Source organism: Saccoglossus kowalevskii (assembly GCF_978046115.1).
Source record: "Saccoglossus kowalevskii chromosome 4 unlocalized genomic scaffold, keSacKowa6.1 SUPER_4_unloc_1, whole genome shotgun sequence".
Taxonomy (NCBI): Eukaryota; Metazoa; Hemichordata; class Enteropneusta; family Harrimaniidae; genus Saccoglossus; species Saccoglossus kowalevskii.
The window spans coordinates 294,265-314,185 of NW_028188616.1; the positions used below are offsets into that span (position 1 = coordinate 294,265).

At 34.7% G+C, this 19,921-nt stretch overlaps 3 protein-coding genes across 3 annotated transcripts in view; 1 reads left to right on the plus strand and 2 right to left on the minus strand.

The window, feature by feature from the left end:
- Positions 1 to 12,549, minus strand: part of LOC100367864 (uncharacterized) — a 44,556-nt gene extending 32,007 nt beyond the window's left edge. Inside the window, exons 1-2 of the mRNA XM_085496227.1 lie at positions 12,148 to 12,549; positions 5,589 to 5,755 (exon numbers count right to left, since the gene is read on the minus strand). Coding sequence (XP_085352353.1) covers positions 5,589 to 5,755; positions 12,148 to 12,213 — 233 coding nt within the window. The 5' untranslated portion in view covers positions 12,214 to 12,549. The remainder of the gene's footprint in view (positions 1 to 5,588; positions 5,756 to 12,147) is intronic.
- Positions 12,550 to 15,992: 3,443 nt separating this feature from the next.
- Positions 15,993 to 19,921, plus strand: part of LOC144352209 (fructose-2,6-bisphosphatase TIGAR B-like) — a 31,883-nt gene continuing 27,954 nt past the window's right edge. Inside the window, exon 1 of the mRNA XM_078009366.2 lies at positions 15,993 to 16,072. The gene's annotated coding sequence lies outside the window, so the exon portion shown is untranslated. The remainder of the gene's footprint in view (positions 16,073 to 19,921) is intronic.
- On the minus strand, positions 18,282 to 19,213 carry LOC144352208 (uncharacterized). The gene is made up of 3 exons (XM_085496228.1): positions 18,904 to 19,213; positions 18,625 to 18,770; positions 18,282 to 18,452 (listed from the first exon to the last, which is right to left on the minus strand). Exons 1-3 carry the CDS (start codon positions 19,211 to 19,213, stop codon positions 18,282 to 18,284), a joined length of 627 nt encoding a protein of 208 aa, XP_085352354.1.

A 19,921-nucleotide genomic window follows, 5' to 3' on the forward strand; every position in this document is an offset into this window, starting at 1 on the left:
CCGTGAACCTCCTAAACACAGAGTTTTTTTGCGGGATTGGCCGTTCCTCTGTGTTCCTTTTTTCTGTGTTTCTGATCTTTTCACTGTTGCTTTATAAGATAATAATCTTTGAAATTGCGTCCATTGAACTTTATGGACTACATTTTATGATCGTCTCCATGTTCTCAAGGCCGTAACTCAACGTCAACGGCTCACATAAACGTCCATGAGACATCATATTTTAGCCCATTTTGTGGCAAATAGATTGTGTAATTTGTACATCGTTAACGCAGAAAAAAGTGGTAAAAAATGACATCTTCAATAGTTATGATAGTCAAAAAATAGTTTCCATAAAAACTCAATAAATTGTTTCTTCGAATTTGGCCACAGATAAACAGCTAAGTTAATAACCAAATGTCTACCAATTCGATCATACTTTGTAAATATACAAGTATCTGAGCTGCGTGGACAGTTACATCGTGAAAAATTGGTTGGTTGTTCCTTAAAAAGCGACAAAACTTAGCAGTTTCATCGAACGTGGGTGCTAAATTGAACAAGATGGCGTACCGCGCAGTTAATTTATTCAAGTCCCTTTGTTATGTTGAACAGCGTCAACATTACAATCGGTTCTCTAAACATGGGCGGCCCATCGTGGCAGCATATATTTACTAACGGGATATACATGCCTTCAAGTACAGATATGTTTACTTTATGCCTATGAAGAGTGTATCATTATCAGATCAATTAGCTCCAAGTCAGCACTAGATAGTTGTTTTTCCTACCGATGAAAAAGGAAATGTTGGCCATAGTCACAGAGACCACGAGCGGGATGGTGTTGAAGAGTCTACTAGAGCGACCGCTTGTTGAACTCGACCGAACAATTTCCGCTTTATTTTCGACCGCGCAAACCCGCTAGCCCTTATTTAAAATTCGGACTAACAAACAATTTTCGAGGTTCGCATTTTCTAATAATTGTCTTTCTGGTTTTCATACATGTAGATGTTGAACAACCGTCAAAAGTTCAAATATTTTTGGTTTTAACTATCTATAATTATAATTATATGAACGCAATCTGACCCTTTGACCTCGATTTGGCTGGGATTGAATATTTTATTTTAAACAATATTCTGACGTGAAATACAAAATGTATGGTAAATGTAAACACAAGTACGGCATCGTTGTCTGCGTTTTCTTTCCTGTTTGTTGAGTCTTCGCAATGTGTTTGTATATCGAAAGAATGTCCACTCTTTTTTGACGCCGGAAAAATATCAGTCGCAGAGTTGCATTTTTGATTTTTGCACTTATAGTAAAAATGGCTCCCCCAGCCATGTCGGATGTTCGTGTTTTCTGCCAAAACGACATCAATATATCACTGCCAATTTTGTTTACAGACTGTAACTCTACCATGATGAGTGAAATAGCGTCTGTATCTTGGATTTCCATCTCGTTGCCATCGCCGACAATTTTTGCGCAGAACTTTTGTTGCTACTGTCGACTGGCTCGTCTTTAAACCACTCTGTGGGTTGACTGTAATATGAGCCCAGGTCACTTTCATTTAGATATCTTTTAACGGCGTCAGACATTTTTCGTCATCTTGGAACTCCTTCCCATGATATATTAGTTTATTAAAACACTGAGAAAAGCTTGAATACGATAGCATAATGTACAGATATAAACTGGAATGGCCCAATAAAGCTGGATGGTCAACAAATCAGTATGCAAATTAAATCCTTTGTCTTCAGTCTGTCACTCAACATGATGTGTAAACGCATGGAGGACGTGTTCACCCACAACTAGATTTCCGGGAATAAACTAAAATTGCGCAACAAAAACACCGCGCACTGTAAATCTGGATGAAAGATAAAGAAAGTACACAACATAATGTTTCATAATCTGATTTTTTTTCAAATGTTTTTCTTCTTCCAGTTTTCCCCTCTCGCTACCTTAAAAGGTGTTTATTGTGACTAGCGTAAGCTTCGTTTGGACAACGAGCTGTTATCATTGTAAACAATGTTAAATTATCCTATTTATACTAAGTTTATCTTTGAAAACAACTATTTTTTTATTTAAAAAAAATCATGCCATTTTCCCATCAACATCCAAGCCAAAAAAGTGTACGTACTACAAAATCGGCAAATCTCTTCCGCGTTGCGTTCAATAACATTAACATATTTAAATGAGCTACTAGTATGGTGATTTGAACGCGTTGGCATCATCCAGCATTTTGATTTGGTTAATTAGCGATTTGACCCATTAGCTCAACTCGTGCACGAGAAACATGCCGGATACCCTACCACATCAAGCGTTTATATGCGATCGGAATCATTTGCTTACGATGAAACTAAGTTGGATTTTATTTGAATTTCATAACAATCAACGAATTTATTTTTTGTGTGTTATCATAATCACTACTGAATAATAATCAACAATTGTGAAACGCAGCATGTCCGGATTGAGCATCTGTGTTCGCTTGCCGGGATCGCTTGCTGCTAGGCAATCCAGTTGTGTTCATTTATATTAGAAACGTTGTTTAAAATATACTTTTGTTACCAATAAAATAAAAATGACACTGGGCGCCACTGTAATGAAATTTCAGGCAGTCTACTTTTTAATTCAGCAAGAATTATTAATTATTGTTAATTCTGCAATAGTTTCTTTCGTCTTTGGTGGCCCAACTGACGGCGTAGAAAGTCTGTGTAGTTGGATCATGGACGTACTAGAGACTCTAGTACATCCATGGTTGGATACAATGAAAATGGAAGTCCCCCTAAAATATTTTATGATTATTTTTTGAAATTTTGAACCCCAAATAAGCGCCCACCAGCCGTGAAATCCCAAGGGCGATTTTTTGGATGGGCGAATTTACGGTATTATATATAAAGAAAGTATTAATTATTATGGACATCTCGCGCATATTGCCGATGTTTTATACTGTTTGTAGTTTGCATATGAAAGTGGTTGTTGATGCTCCTCCTATTATTCGACGTCGTTGACAATGCCACTCGCACTGTGCACATCTTAGCACTAGATCTAGTGCAATTTTAGCGCTAGATCTAGTGCCATTTTAGCACTAGACCTAGTAGTTTTTCGGATTAGTGCTACTAGCACTAACCACTCGTACTACGCCCATTTCGATACATTTACATACATGTCACATTATATAATTCATCTATAAACAAAGAAAAAAGAACAGGACTCAATACACTGCCCTGTCTAACACCAATAGTACAAGGAAAGTAATCAAAAATCCCACCATCAAATCTGATGCACGATTTGACATCACTGTACATTGACTTGACAATGGTTAACATTTTACCTGATATACCAATATTGTGTAATTTGATAAAAAGTCGGCTATGGTCAACAGAGTCAAAAGCTCTGGCAAAATCAACGAATATACAGTAAAATTTTCCTTATTTTTTTCTAACATAATTTTGAACGATTGCATACAAGACCAATATGTTGTCAACAGTACAAAAGCCTTTATGAAATCCTGCCTGCACTCCAGAGATGGTCCCAGTATCCTCTGCCCATCATTCATAAAGTCTGTTGTTTAGTATGCTACAGAATATTTTCCCGAAGACATCCAATAATGTGATTCCCCTGTAGTTATTGGGATCAGATTTTGAACCTTTTTGCAGGAAATTTCTCGTTTCAAAAACATCGTTAAATAATTCACTCATGAGTGGTAATAAATGATTTACAGAGGATTTATTGAACCATGGTGGTTGGTTGTTCATATTTTTAGAGGTACCGCGACATTCCATCTCGTCCCCAGCTAGTTGTAATGCACCCTTAATACAATCAATTACCCTGTCGTTATTTTCGCCTACATAATCATGTGCTTTATCTAGTAGCCCAACCACTTCGTCTGAATTCAACTCATCTACAAAATTCTGTTTTATATCCTCCTTCCAACGATACTTTTTCCATTCATTAGCTTGGGGAGTATGTATTACCTGACCACTATCATTACAATTACATTGCAAAGTACAATCAAGGGGAAAATGGTCTGACTCGGTTCTATTTTACACCACAATATTAGAAACTACATCAAATAACCCAGACAAAGCAATTACATAATCCACAGTACTTTTGCCACAGTTTGCTATACATGTAATATTACCTAGTATGTCTTCACCCACTCTACTATTAAGAACATGTAAGCCAAATGTACAATACAAAGAAACTAAACTCTTTCCAAAGTTATTTGTTAATTTATCCCTAGCTTTACGTGGCATACTATCCTCGCATTAAAATCACCCACGAGCAAAATATCTGTACAATTATAAATGGTTTTCAACCTTGTTAACTCTTGTTCAAGGATACTGATTCCATTAGTCTCATTTTCGTACACCCTAGAACCTTCTGGTGGTATATATACAGCCCCAAACAATATATCATTGCCCCATCCGAAATAGTGTGACTTTAATAATAGAAATATAGCATCTTTCATCCCTGTATCTAACACCTTGATACCAGTGATCATATCTTTAGAAATACCAACAGTAACACCCCCACTAGGCCTGCCCCTTGAGAGCCGATTTTTCTCCCTGATGCATGAGATTAATTTAAAATCAGGGAAATACTCGTGAACATCAACATTCCCATGTGTAAGCCAAGTTTCAACCAAACAAAATATATTGAATTACATACAATACTGGATAAAACTTGCATCATGTAAAAGGCTCAATAATCCATGTACATTCCAAGACATGTAACTAATTACTTTACCCATACCTTCATTAATTTTGCCCGTGCCAGACCCCTATCTTGAAATACTAGTACCCTGTTTAACAACACTGAGTCACTGGCATTGCTATAAGTATATACACACCTTTTCCCACCTTCATAGCTGACAAGCTTTTTGTAGTTAACAAAGGCACGTACATAATGTATATTGTTTGCAATTAGTTCTTTTCTCTTTGCAAATAGTTTATTTCTGATATACCTGGTTTCTTGTGAGAAATGCTCATCAATAAAAATGTTGGTACCATTGCAGTTCTTTTTTCTTTGATAGAATGTTCTTCTCATCTTTGAATCGAGCACACATTGCAATAAGTGGTCTCCTACCCCGGACTCCGGTTTCAACCCTTTGAACTCTTTCAAAATCAACACCTGTGATATTCAATTTTTCTGCTAACAATTTCTTCACTTTATCCTCTGATTGATCCCACGATTCGTTTTGATCTTCATCTATGCCGTGAATTACGATTTTTTTTATTTCGTTTTTGACAGTCTTCCAAAATCACATATTTTTCAGGACAATGTTACTGTAATTTTGTTGCTTTCCTTTATAAAATGTGTGCATTTTTTTAATAACAATTTATTTTTACTGATTTCTTTGTTGGATTTTTTCAAAATTATTTTTGTGTTGATTTTTGTTTCCAAATCTACCAATTAAATATATATGAGAGAAGGCATGTGAGAACTGATGTTCTATTGAATAGCAATGATTACAACAGTCGTGTGCACTTCTTGTCATCAGTGGACATAAGAAGAATTGTAGATTGTTTAATGATAATGAATCTTTTCTCCTGAGAGCTAAGGCTTAGCTTACAGATCAGTTATTTGTTATTGAGTAATGAATAAATAAAATGCAGACTTACATGCAGACTTCAGTCATCATTCTAGCAAGTATTCTAAAGAAATGACCATCCTGGGCTTGTTGATCCATTTGTCTGCCGTCTTTTCCAACCAATGCTGCCAATGCAGCATCTCTGCTGTATTTATCTATCATCTCATACATGTGCTTAAAATCTGGTTGTCTCATCAACTGAAATAAAACATTGTTGCTTTGTTAATTCCAATGTCAGTAAAAGCATCTTAAAGTCTGAGTGTGTTGTCATGGTGATAATGTTTAATCCACATTATTTATGTTGTGCACTTGGAACTAGTTATACAGATTTATGTTGTGAAAGGTGATCAGTTGACATTGTTGTAACAAAAGTTTAAATATGAAAAAAAATTCAAAAGTATAATATAAGGATAGTTAAAAGTTCTGTAACTAGAGTTACCAATAAAGAAATCTCTATATTTATTGTTACTATATTCTTCCAGATATTAATAGTTAAAATAATTTGCAGTATATCAACAATAGACTTATTTATAATGTAATCTCAGAAAAAACATCAAGTGTTGTATATGGATGTTTTATTGACTCACAGTACACGTCAATAAATAAATAAATAAATAAATAAATAAATAAAGTTACTAACATAAAAAAAGATAACCTATAACGGGCAGATGACCTTTGACCTTATGTTGTTGCAATGAGTCTAGGTTACAGTACATCAGCATTGTATACAAATTACATCATGCAAATATGAAGTAAACATTACATGCATACCAGAGTTGATAGTAGCCAATGTTGCCTGTGACATATTGCTGTACACTCAACCATAATTGACAATAGGGTATTGCAAAATTTCAGTGTCAGGGAAGTTTTACTTCAGTAATATTTTTGTTGGGGGATCATTGTAGTCAACACTGATTTGTGAGATCATATATCACAACCATGAAGTAATAAGGAACTGAATACAAATTAACCATTTGAGATACTCACAGCAGGATATCTTTATTTACTGGAACAGTACTACACAGAGTTTACAACTAGCTAAGAACAAAGTTACAGGAACAGCAATATAAGCATAGTATACTGACACTTGCTTGGGTCCAGTCTAACACAAGGTGCTAAAAGGGGCTTATTTAAGGCATAGTCAGTAATCCAAAAGATATACTTTTCTAATCCTGTACTAAGACAATGATTGGCTGAAAGATAATCCCCTTAACTGACCAATAACATAATCATCAATTAGAAATGGCATTCATTAACAGGAAGTGTGTTTCTTTGCCATAGAGTTCAATGTTAAGGTAGCAGGACTATTATTTGCATACTTGTGTTTATCTTCTAATTGTGACCAAATGACTACAAATAGACCCAGGAAAGTATATATTTTTAGAATCGCCAGACTTCAAGCTTTACAAAGGTGTGTTTGCCATGCCCATATCTGCATTCTATGACCCGTTACTTAATCAAAGGTGAAAAATTACTTTTTCTGTAAAAAAAAAATTACGCATTTATGCTGGCGATAAGAAGTATTTTTTTTCACTTTTCCTAGTTGTTCAATAGTCTGGTAAATTGAATGTGTCTGGTCAGTTTTATGCAAGCAACGCGTTTTAAAAAATAGTGTGCTGAATTTTAATTACTGTTTTAGTCGCATTGCCCCCAACTCAAACCACAACTCGTTGGTAAATAATCGATGAAATAGTTTGTCTGGACACATTTAAGTTCCTCTCACTGTCACCATAAAGCTGTGAAAATTTGTCGTTAATCCGACGACAATAAGTATACGTTATTTTTTGTTAAAGACCTTGTATTTTGAAAAACATAAACTCCTAGAAAACGTCCATGAAGTAACAGCAAAGATTTTCAAGCTTGTTTATCGGCACAATCAATTTGTTTTCCCATCAAGGTCTGCTTTAACATGTGTAAGGACATCCAAATGTGTAAGGCTATTGGAAACCAAAAAAATAAAGGAATGGGATAGCTATAATTGGATAAATTCGGCATATGAAAACACCAAAATCAATGATTTTTTTTTAGTGGCTGTGTGACCTTGTGTCTGACACATTCATATGCAAATGACTAATCTGTGAAACAAACAGGGGCAGAGACAAACCACTCAAATGTTTGGAAACACTCATTGTGTGTCAGATAGCTAGTGATAACACATCCTAACATTGCTTTGTCTTGAGTTTATCTTTGAAACTTATAGGCACACAGATTAAACCTGTGTTGTTGATTTTGGAAAACACTACTGAGGCTGCCTTGCTTCCCTTCAGAACATCTACATTTTAACCAACTTACATGGCATTCTATGTTATGTTGACTTTATCACATGAAAGTTTATAGTGCATTTCATCAATTTATAAATAAATGTGAAAATCAAAATTTTCAACACAAATAATAGTCTCGCTACCTTAAGTTGAGGTAAACACACTAGTAAACATGTTGAAATGCACACAACTTCTAACTAACATTACAATGCTAAATCAATTAAGAAAGACAGTAATTCAAGAATGAATAAAATCAAGCAAGAATAATTATAAGGACCATTTTTAAACATTTAAATGCTACAAACTAACACAAACCTAAAACATGTCAGAGTAAGCCAGCGATAATTTTTAGGCTAGATGAATATGGCAATCCATAGGGAATGAAAGTGACTTCATATACCAATATTAAGAACATCAGTGAAAAGTTTACTGCTACACAATTTAACCACGTATTCTAAAGGACAGTAAAGAGCAATGTACAATGTATGCACAAGATATGTGTTCCAGTAACAATCACAATAGTGATAACATTTAACAACGCAATGCGCATAAATACACAATGGTATATTCTTCTATAGACAGCAGATTGATGAGATAATAGAAAAACAAATTAGTAGCAATTCTTTGGCGAGGGTGACATAAATTTTAATTTGGCTTAGCCAAACATATACATATACCCAGTAGTTGCATAAAGTATGGATATGGATATTTGCTGTTTTTTTCTCTTGTTTCTGTTTGTTGTTGAGTCTGTATCATTTTTTGTCAGAGACAGAGTGAGACACATGTGTAATTAGTTTACTAGTAGTTTAAATGATTGGCAAATGCTATGTCATGTGATATATGAATGCTCAGTGATTGGCAGATGCTGTCTCACATGATGTCTGTCTGTTTGATTCAGACATCACTCTGGTAATGTCTGATACTAGTATGATATGGATCAGATATGAATATAGATCCCTAGTATATATAATCTGTTAAGAGTTCAAATCTTATCTGCCAAAGGAAACAATTTACGCATTATAACCCTGGAAATGATGCAATTACGTTGTCATAGCAAGATTAATATGGATGATGTAGCTGAATGCATTGTAATATTAGCTAAAAAAAAAAAAGCAGAATCGATAGACTACAGTAATTTTTGTTCGATGTTGTCTCTTTTGCCAGTCAACATGAAATTTTCTTTTTAAATCTATGAAGAGGAAATTTTGTGAATAAAGCACAGCAGATTTAGATCAACACACAACTGATACAACAGTTTCCTATCACTTGATGACCCTACTAAAAAGTTATTGAAACTGTTCTCTAAAAAATCATACAAGCGTAAAGGGGCCTGTGTGATTCAATGACTTTCTTGGGGTTATTTTCAAGGAGAATCATTAAGGAATTTTCACCTGGAAATTAAGTCCAGCATGAAACCCATTCAAAGGTAGTTTACAGCAGCTGCTTGGCAACAAGTGAATTGTTTTCACCTGGCGTAAGCTATCTGGGCATGGGATACTAAGTAGATATGCAGTGAGAAAGATAATTATATTTATAGGTTATCTGTCCTGAAAATCTATATCTGGTATAGATAAAACTTGTAATGATGACACATAGCCAGTATTTATGTAAGCATTAGGAGTTAACCAATAGATTATTTTCACTGATTTTTGATGTATGATATAAAAAAAATGTAATTTTTGCTGGATTTTATTTTCACTGATTCATCCCTTCAGCGAAAACAAATGCCAAGTGAAAATAAAATCATTTGCAGTATACATAAAAGAAATTACGTCTTCCTGAATCTGATAAAATCAGATTAATTGTACAGCAGGAATTTTTTATTTCATGTTAACTGTAATTTTTGTTATAATTTTATTTTATTACATACATGCTTTTACGATTACCAAAACTTAAAAAAACTAAGTGCAAACAAGTCATTGAAAATGACACAGTCCCCGTTAAATGTTTGAAAGTTCTCTTTGTGCTCATCATATCAAAGCGGAGGGGTTGTCGCGAGCGTGTCCTTGAAACTTGAGTTCCAACTGGCGTATACAACAGATTGTTTATTTACATCAAAACACGTGTTCCGTGTAGTAGTAATATGGCCAAAAATAAAAACAGCCATTATTCGGCCATCTTTGATCTGATTATGAAACACACTGATATGTATATGATGTATGTGCCAAATTCGAATGAAAATGGTACATAAATTGTGGAAATATAGTAATAAGGCCAAAAAGTCAGATGGCTGTCAATCGACCATCCTTGACTAGATTTTGAAACAAATTGTCATGGACATGCATCCTAACATGTATAAAGTACATGTATGTGCCAAATTTGAATGAAAACTGACAAGATACCGCATAAAATCTTTGATCCAATTGCGAAATAAATTGCCATGGACATGTATCATAACATGAATAATCTATGTACCAAGTTTGAATGACAACTGACAAAGCATGTCCAAAATACAACATTTTACAAAAAACAAGATTGCTACCAGTCAGCCATTTTGAATCGAATCTCTAAACCACTGCATGTGCATATGTTCCACATAAGGTACTAGGTACATGCAAAGAATGAACGAAATCGGTCCACAGGATTCTGAAATATGACTCTGAACAGACTGACGCACGGAGGGATGGACGGACAGACTCAGGAACTCACGAACGGTCAGGGACTTGTATCCTAACATGTATGATCTATGTACTAAATTTGAATAAAAACTGACAAAGCATGACCAAAATACAACATTTTCAAAAAACAAGATGTCTGCCAGTCGGCCATCTTTGATCCAATTGTGAAACAAGTCATCATGGACATGTATCCTAACATGTATAATCTATGTACCAAGTTTGAATGAAAACTGACAAAGCATGTCCAAAATACAACATTTTCAAAAAACAAGATGGCTGCCAGTCGGCCATTTTGAATCGAATCGCTAAACCACTGCATGTGCATATGTCCCACATAAAGTACTAGGCACATGCAAAGAATGAACAGAATCGGCCCAAAGGATTCTCAGATATGACTCCGGACGGACGCACGGACACACAGACCGGATGGACGGAGACCGAATTATAAGTCCCCGTTTTCAGACTTCTTCCGAACGGGGACTAATAATAGTCATCAAATTATGGAATTTTTAACAAATTATTAAATATTCTTTTGGAGAGAAAAAAATTCTATTCTATTCTATTCTATTCTTTTCTTTTCTTTTCTTTTCTTTTCTTTTCTTTTCTTTTCTTTTCTTTTCTTTTCTTTTCTTTTCTTTTCTATTCTATTCTATTCTATTCTATTCTATTCTATTCTATTCTATTCTATTCTATTCTATTCTATTCTATTCTATTCTATTCTTTTCTTTTCTTTTCTTTTCTTTTCTTTTCTTTTCTTTTCTTTTCTTTTCTTTTCTTTTCTTTTCTTTTCTTTTCTTTTCTTTTCTTTTCTTTTCTTTTCTTTTCTTTTCTATTCTATTCTATTCTATTCTATTCTATTCTATTCTATTCTATTCTATTCTATTCTATTCTATTCTATTCTATTCTATTCTATTCTATTCTATTCTATTCTATTCTATTCTATTCTATTCTATTCTATTCTATTGATAATCAATAAAGTTCACAGGCAATCATACTGCATGGAAATCTCATTGACATTTCAAAACGACAGAATGGTGCACAGCAGGAGGGGTTGCAAAGTATCATGATCATACATCAAATGAGACAGTGTCTCCTCAAAATAAATAATCAAATAAACACAATTTGAAATCCCTTCTTCATCCTGACATGAATATAATATCTGATTATTGAAATGATGTATTGTCTTTGTGATTTGCTATGAATACATGACATTCATATCTTGAAAGTTATCATTGAGTTTTTCGGCCCCTGCACAAACACCTTATTGATATAATGCCGTGTAAATTAACCCTCTCCATGACATTTTGAAAGCTGTAGCTTTTTGTATTGGCTAGATATCACTTTACGTTGTTTTCATAGTATTTGAAGCATGGGATAGCCAAGTGTTGAATTGCACTCTGCTAAATGCATCATAATTGTTGACAGAACTGGAGTAGAACCATTATTATAAGTACAAAATATCTCAACAGAATTTAGTATATACAGTAATTAAATTTAATTTAGCATATTGATTTAAAACAAAATTTACATAAATTATTTATTAATTTATAGAACTGTTCTTATATTTAAAACATTTCATGTTTTATTTTCATAGATTTGTTTTTATATCACGTTACGAGATAATAATAAATAAAAATAAAAAAATATACATCGCACATGATTAGAACTTCTAATCAACAACATTTATTTTACATAACTAAGGTAAATTTACCTTTGCTCTTCTTAGTGACTTCAGGGACCGGTCAAGTTCGTTACGTGTAGCAGTCATTCCCAGCATATTTATAGATCTGTCTTATTTACCGCGTAATTTCCAATAAGTTGACAGTTCCAAAATTAACAGGTCCGACACTCGTCTTAAAATTCCCGGTGCGTGCTAGTAATAGCCAACTCTCATATAGCACAGTGTTAGGCAAAGTGTCGTCTGGTGACAAGCCGGTTGCGCGCTTGTTTCGGCAGGATAGATTCAAAACGTACACACTATGAAGTAATGTTGTTATCTGGAAGCAATGTACTGCAGCAGCATATCAGGAGACATTACTAAATCCATGGAAAACTTGACAATAGTGGCATATGTATAATGGACACAACTAAACACGCAGGGGCTGAAATTATATGGCCTTGTAAACGAATTGCTCAAAGGGAAGCAAAATACAGACGCGACTATTTCAATAAAGGGGTGTGCACGCTGGGTGTTGTATATGATGACATTGTGTAATCAGATAAACTTACGCTAATGTGTATCAACTTTATTTAAAAGATCTTGCATGTATTGTCAATACAAATTTTAAAAAACAAAAGACGATCTTTGGTACATTATGACGTCAGAGTTTTAATGTGATTCCTTATAATAAACTTTGAATGGTCTAGTCCATGCAGATGAGGGTTTCCAACGACAACCATAACTACCCAACTTCATAACGCATTGGTTGACTTACCTGCCGGGGTCAATGCGCGATCACTATTTGTTGACTGCAGAGGGCTCCCCTCTGAGCAATCATGATTTTAAAATCACATTTATGATTGCAAATTACCATACCGAAAAAGAAAGTAAGCTTGCATATTAATTACCAGGAATATCACTGATAGGGGAAATGTTAGAAATCTAGATTATCAGGGTCTTGAAGAAATAAATAGTTCTTTGAAAATAGATAACGCATAATTACCAAACGCTTCAGCGTGGTATTAAGAGTTTGATTTCAGGGGTGGGTGATACCAACGTGGAAAATGGATGAACATGGATGGGGTAATTCCTGGAATTGCAATAGAGAGGGTTCAGGCCGAAATACAATATATAGTGTTTCTATGTTTCGTCTGACATTTCTGTGATATTCTGCTGCTGTAAATAATGCAATATTTGTTTATATATATGCAATTGCAATATATGCAATTCAGTGTGTTGTGTGCACTCCAGGGTTATTCGTTTTTTGCTCAAAACACCCCTATTTTTCAATGGCTGAGTCGAAAGTTTCACTCCCACTGGAAAATCTGCATTGTTGCTTGAATGAGATCTATAGAAAAAACAAAAGCCATAACAAAGGGTACCTGGGGGTGGCGCCAAAACACCCCTCGTTTAACGGGTCATGCGTACATAAAACATGCGTACGTGCTTGCATTATCCCAAAAGATAACAAGAGAACTGGTGATGGTTGTAGAACCATAACTGCCTCAGCTCAAAGACTTATGTAATACAAGGGAATGTAATGGGAAATGTATTGTAGTGTTACCTCTGTGTAATTTACAATATATCTGCATTAACCTTCACTATTAAGGACAATATGGGAGTAGAAGCAAGGCTACGCAAATTCGCGAAATAGTTAGTTAGAATTACCAGACATTGTGGGATATAAAGAAGTGGCATATTAGCCCAACAAACATACTCGCAAATATCCATACATGTCTTATTGTGTGGGGAAAAGCTGTCATGTACACATTCATAATAACTGGAAATGCTTTCACAACAGAAAACAAATGTTATTGCTGTAAATAATTATGAACAATAACAACTGAAATTTAGAAAAACTATGAACAAAAAATAATGAAAGTCTGTGATTTTCTGCACAGTTTCCAGGAAATTATTAACCGAACCATAACATTTATAAAAAGCACAGTGCTGAGATTCACTTCGAGTATATCAGAAATATAATCTTACAATTGCATACAAGTCGTCAAAACGTACAGTTTGGTGAAATAATTCAAATTTTGTATAGTTCAATATGCATACAACCACCCATGTACTAGTACATTTTGACAATACACCCCTCTTTCACATTGTGCAAATACAAACAAGACATTAAACCTTCCTGACAGTAACATGTAAGCGTTGTATTAACCCGAATGAAAAATCTTGAGTCACGGCGAATACTTCTATCGAGTCGCCCATTTAAAAACCGCTTCAACTAGCCAAGGCCAATCAATAATGTGCGGGGCCATTAATTAAATAATATTAATTTTATTAACACCTACACATTCCCCGGAGAGATTGGCAATGGCTATAAATGTTTAAGAAAGAATAAAAGGTTAAACAAATTAAATAAATAATATAAAAGAAAAACATACATAAAACTAAGCTAATACATTACTGTAACAGAGAAAGAAAATATTAAGACTAAATTATTATACATTGTACAATAAAAAGATAGAAAAAATGCAAAACTTAACTGTGAACGAAAATTGTCACTGGGGTTGCTGTCTTATTTCAAAACACTTCTTTAGGCACCTTGCTACAGGGAGTGTTAGACCACTGTTGTTTAGCAAGGCTATGAATTGTGTCTTTGGTGACAAATTTTGGTTTTTGCCATTTCGAATAAGACATTTCTATCGGGGGTACAACTTTTGCATGACATCATTAGGTGATATTCATCTTCTACTTGATTCTGATCACAAAGATTACATAATCTATTAGCAAGGGGTATTCCGTTGTATCTGTCAGTCACAATATTTTGCAGGGTAACAAGGTAGGTTTCAAAAGCAAAATTGTTTTTTAATTCTCTGTATGTTCTTAATTTATTTATATTTCATTTTGGTTTGATTAATTGTCGTTTTGTAATTCACTTTTCCAAGTTGATATAAATGATGTTTGTATATTTTTATTAATTTGTCCTATTTGCCTTGTTGTTAGAATTTCATTGTTGTCAACCAGGTTATACTGGTTGATGTTAATCAAAAGGGAGTCTACCATTTACTAGTAATTTCTTAATATTAATAATTTACTATTAAACTCAAAAACAACGTAATGTTATTACTTCTACACCAGGCAACACCAATTAAAACCAACATCGATTTAGAATTACTGTGGTCAATGACATTGACATTTTTTTGCTTTTCCATAAAGCAGCAGTTTCCCGTTTTTAATAATCAAAACTACCCTTGACACCCTGGAGAAGTATGTCCATTGTTTCACAACAACGACTGTCCCAAGAGATTTTCGTATTCTCAATTTCTCAAGATGAACGTCCCAGGGTTGTTCTGTTTACTAGAAGGAAATGTCCTTTGACAGCATTACTTGAATTAATTTCCATTGCACAAAAAAGCAGCAAATACTCTGACTGAAGCACAGAATTGGCATGATTTGTCCCGGCCATTCACGCAAACTGCAAATCAAGACTTTTATCGCATCCATAGTTGTTGACAGCCGATGGATGATGATGGATGTATTGTGACGTATTTTGACCCCCGGATTCTGACCTTGCATTCTTACCACATTTACTGCCCATTTCATATCCGTCCAATTTCCTTTCATTATTTCATCCAGATTCCATGACATTTAACACTTAAAACCAACCTTTATTTCACAGTCACTCTAGTTTTCACTTTTCTAAAATTATCTTACTGATCAAAAGACTTTTCACTCCCATCATGCAGTCTCCCATAGTACTTCCGCAGACACAGCGGCGATCGCCAACATATCTACAAATAACCTCGCTCTCAGGAGCTGAGGAATAAATACTTGTAAATTATGAAACGAATATAAACATAGCCCTTTCACTAAACCCGTAAATTCGCCAATCTGTTTATATCCCATAATGCTTCACTCCTGAAAGCTCGATCGATCGAAATACTTCCGTTCTGTATTTGGGTCTCAGTGTATGGTGTTGGAGTTTGAGTTTTTGGTCTGTAATACTGGCATTTCAATCAAGGTTAGTGTAAAATAACGATAGACCTTTAAATTACATATAATTTGATATCAATGTATTCTATGCCAACATTGCGTCGTAGATGTGCTGTTATGATATTGGAATGTATTGATCACCCCGGCAACGTGAAATGTTCGCAAGGTGATTACGTGACGGGGATACAGTCACTTCGCCCGAACTCCTTCGCCTGATTACCAGTTCGCCCGTTTTCCTTTTCGCCCGATTTACCGATGTAATAACGGTAGGCCTACTGGGGGTTTCGATTCGAAATGTACATCTGGTAAAATGCATAAAATCGACCATATGATCGCATTTTAGTCAGGGTTTTCTTGCCGATGCAAACACTGCAACTGATGTCCGCCAATGCGGGTAATCATCCCCATTCACAATGGAGGGGTGGCCGACAGGCAATGGGACAGGTATGCATCGGCCGTCATACACAGATTTTTCACTTGTTTCACCATCGGTGTTTGAATAAAATACTTTCACAGTGGTGTCGTTGGCAGAATAATTTTAATCCGCGCATTTTATGCAAAGATTGACCATTGACGGAACCTTTGTACGCCCTCCGGTGTTGGGAACTTGGAACACTAAGTACCAGTAGTACCTAAAGCCAACCTCAGCGTTTATCAATCTAATAAAACTCGCAAATCACGACGTCGTTACCGTATTTTTAAAGTTTTAAATACAATTTATATAGTACCAATAATATATTATTTCCTCTTTTTTTACTGTCAGATTTTACAGTCGATTCACGCTAATTTATTTTAAATTTCGACCATACTTTTAAATTGAAATAGAAACACAACATTGTATATAATTAATATAGTATTAGGGCCCGATTTACGCTAATTTATTTTAAATTTCGACCATACTTTGAAATTTCGACTTCTACGTTATCTTGTTTTGACTACACGTAAATACCAAACATACAAGGAATCAGGAGAAACTGGTAATCGGGCGAAATGGTAATCGGGCGAAATGGCAATCGGTCGATTGTCCGCCCCAATAGTATATTAATTGTATACATATTCTGTACAAAAAGTATACTTTTTTGAAATTGTGTACATTATTTGTATACAAAATTCGTACATACAAGAAAACAGCAGTACATTATTTGTATGCACACTTTATACAAATTCATTAATGTATATTTGTTGTATACTAGAAATGTACAGATTTTTTGCATAGGATTCAATGCCTAAATATTGTATAATTTACATATACATAAAATGTACAATATCATGACTAAGAAATAAAGAGTAACCAAAAAAATTTATGTTAGAATCATGTCAGAATGAAGTATAATTTATGTATACATTAATTGTACAAATTATTGACTTGGCATCTTGACAAATATTAGTATTATTTATGTATACATAAACTGTACACAAATAGGGAATTTAATATTCAATTAAATTCATAAGAGAGAATGAAAATATTTTTATTTGATTAATTACAGGAATACTAAACTATATTTTTGGATATCAGTAAAATTATATTTTTACTACAGTTTACTGAAAGAATTCAGTCATTATAAGAAGAGTGTATAACACATTCCCACGAGAGTTGTTTAGAGTTTGCCTAATTTGCATATATTAAAAATTAACCTGTTTTGGATCCTAACATGACTTATTGCCAATTTTTATGAACTTTTTTTTGATCAATTTAACTAAATTAAAATTTAATTTTCCATTATATATCTAGTTTTGGCATTTTTAGTTGAGGAAAATACAATGAAATAAATCAGTATTACTCTCACCACAATCAGTTTGTTGTACATCCTTGGCTGACATGTATGTCAAACAGATACAATATAGGATGTTATACCACTTTTGGTCACATGCATCATTGTTCTCGCCAACGATTTATTATTGCAAAAAGGGTGAATTTATATGCAAATTGTAAAAAGCGTTACCGTTTACAATTTGCATTACAAATTAAACAAAGTATATGCATTTAATCACACAAATCACAAGGAGGGTGCAAATCGCACTAATTTAATTATACTTTCTATGGAAAAAAAGTACTACACTACAATTCAATATTGACACATTTGTTTTCGTCCTGGATCTTAATTTTAATTTTTTTAGAACAACAATCATTTGAACGACACATTTCTCTGAATTCTGCATATGATGTTGCAGTCACTGGTTCAGGCGGTGGCTGTTCATATCTTTCAACCTTAGGCTTGTGTACGGAATTGGAATCGTCAATTACTTGCTTTCGGTAGTGGAGGTTGGAGAGCATCAGATACGATTTTCTGAAGAGAGTTACTTGTTCGTTTATATGTTCTCAACCCATCATCCGATCTGTGATCAGTGTGTTCTTTGATTAGTTGCTCATCAAAGCCTTTTTCATACAACGAAGTCGCCGCAGTAACCTAAAAGTATGAAAAGAATGATTTGAGAAGTAAATATATCGACATTTATTTGCATCGCGTTTGAAATACGTTTTCACAATGTACAATATTTGTTTTCAATCGGCGAAATTCAAACACATTTGAACCCATCCCAAGATCCCACCCACTCCAGAATCACTTGAGACAAACTTACCTTACCCGAGTGTCCAGTATGATACCCATCTATTCCAGCCAGATCACACATTCTTTTTGGATATTGTCGTAAAGTATTTACTCCAATCTTCTGTTTAGAAAATTTTAGCCCTCCGCTGGACGTCAGTGGATGTCGGTAGAAGAGACCTTTCGGTGGAATACATTGCAAATAACGTTTCAATAACTGAACAACACAACGCGTGTTGGAAGGATCGCTGTATTGGCGCACATTTTTTATCCGGGATTCCCCGCGAGTAATACAGTCCTTGATTATTTTTACACGGTCTACCATTAAATTCAATATAGTCAGCTTGATTTTCTGATCCTTGTACGAACTGTTCGGCTGTAAGGTTACTATGTTCGTCCACTGCTCGGGGAGCGAACACTTTACACACATAAAAGTAGACCGCATAACTCAAATTTGTAGCAGACTCTATGGAAAAAACCTTATCCCACAATTTGTTTTCATCATCATCTGCGTATGGTTCAGCTTGACATTTAATAACACCTATTCCCTGCCTGTCTATACTCTTCATAACACCGTCCACGGTGTGATGGAATTCCATAAATTCCCGAGCATGTGTATCCATAAAGCACAAGTCAACTCTTTTGCATTCGTCACGTAAATATCTCTGAATTGAAGCGACACAACCAAAATGAAAGTTCACGTACACCAAGTTCGCTGCATAATCTGGGAACAAATGTGAACACGTCACTACTGCTTACCCCGTGCTTCTCGACTCATTCATTTCTGGCTCGGACCCATTCATCCCACACAGACACTCCCCAGTTAGTACATCTACGCATGTTTTTTGGCACTCACGAATTCTGACTGGCAGCTATCTGTTCATTGTCTACAGGTAAACCGAAACATTGACGTTCTTGTTGTTTTGTTAACTTAAAATCTTCTTTTTCGTCGTATTGAGAGCAAAATCTCTCAATGTCATCGTTGTACTCCGAATCGGAGATGTCACTGTATTCGAGCGCTGAGCGCTGCCTGCATTCGAAATAACAAGACCATGCTTTGTCACGTGGAAAGTTCAAATGTATTGAAAATATTGACCAATGAGTGGAGTTTATTTGAAAAGACCATTCAGCAAATAAGGCTTATTGGTCATATCACTTCACATCCAATCGTATTCGATGAACGCAGATGAGCTTTACTAATTTGAATCTCAAAGAGCATTCTCATGCAAATTTGAAGTGGCACAATCTCACGCACAACCGAAACAGTCACTAAAAATCTCTTGCAATTTAATCGTTTTATGCATGGGGATGCGTGGTATAAGTCGTTAATC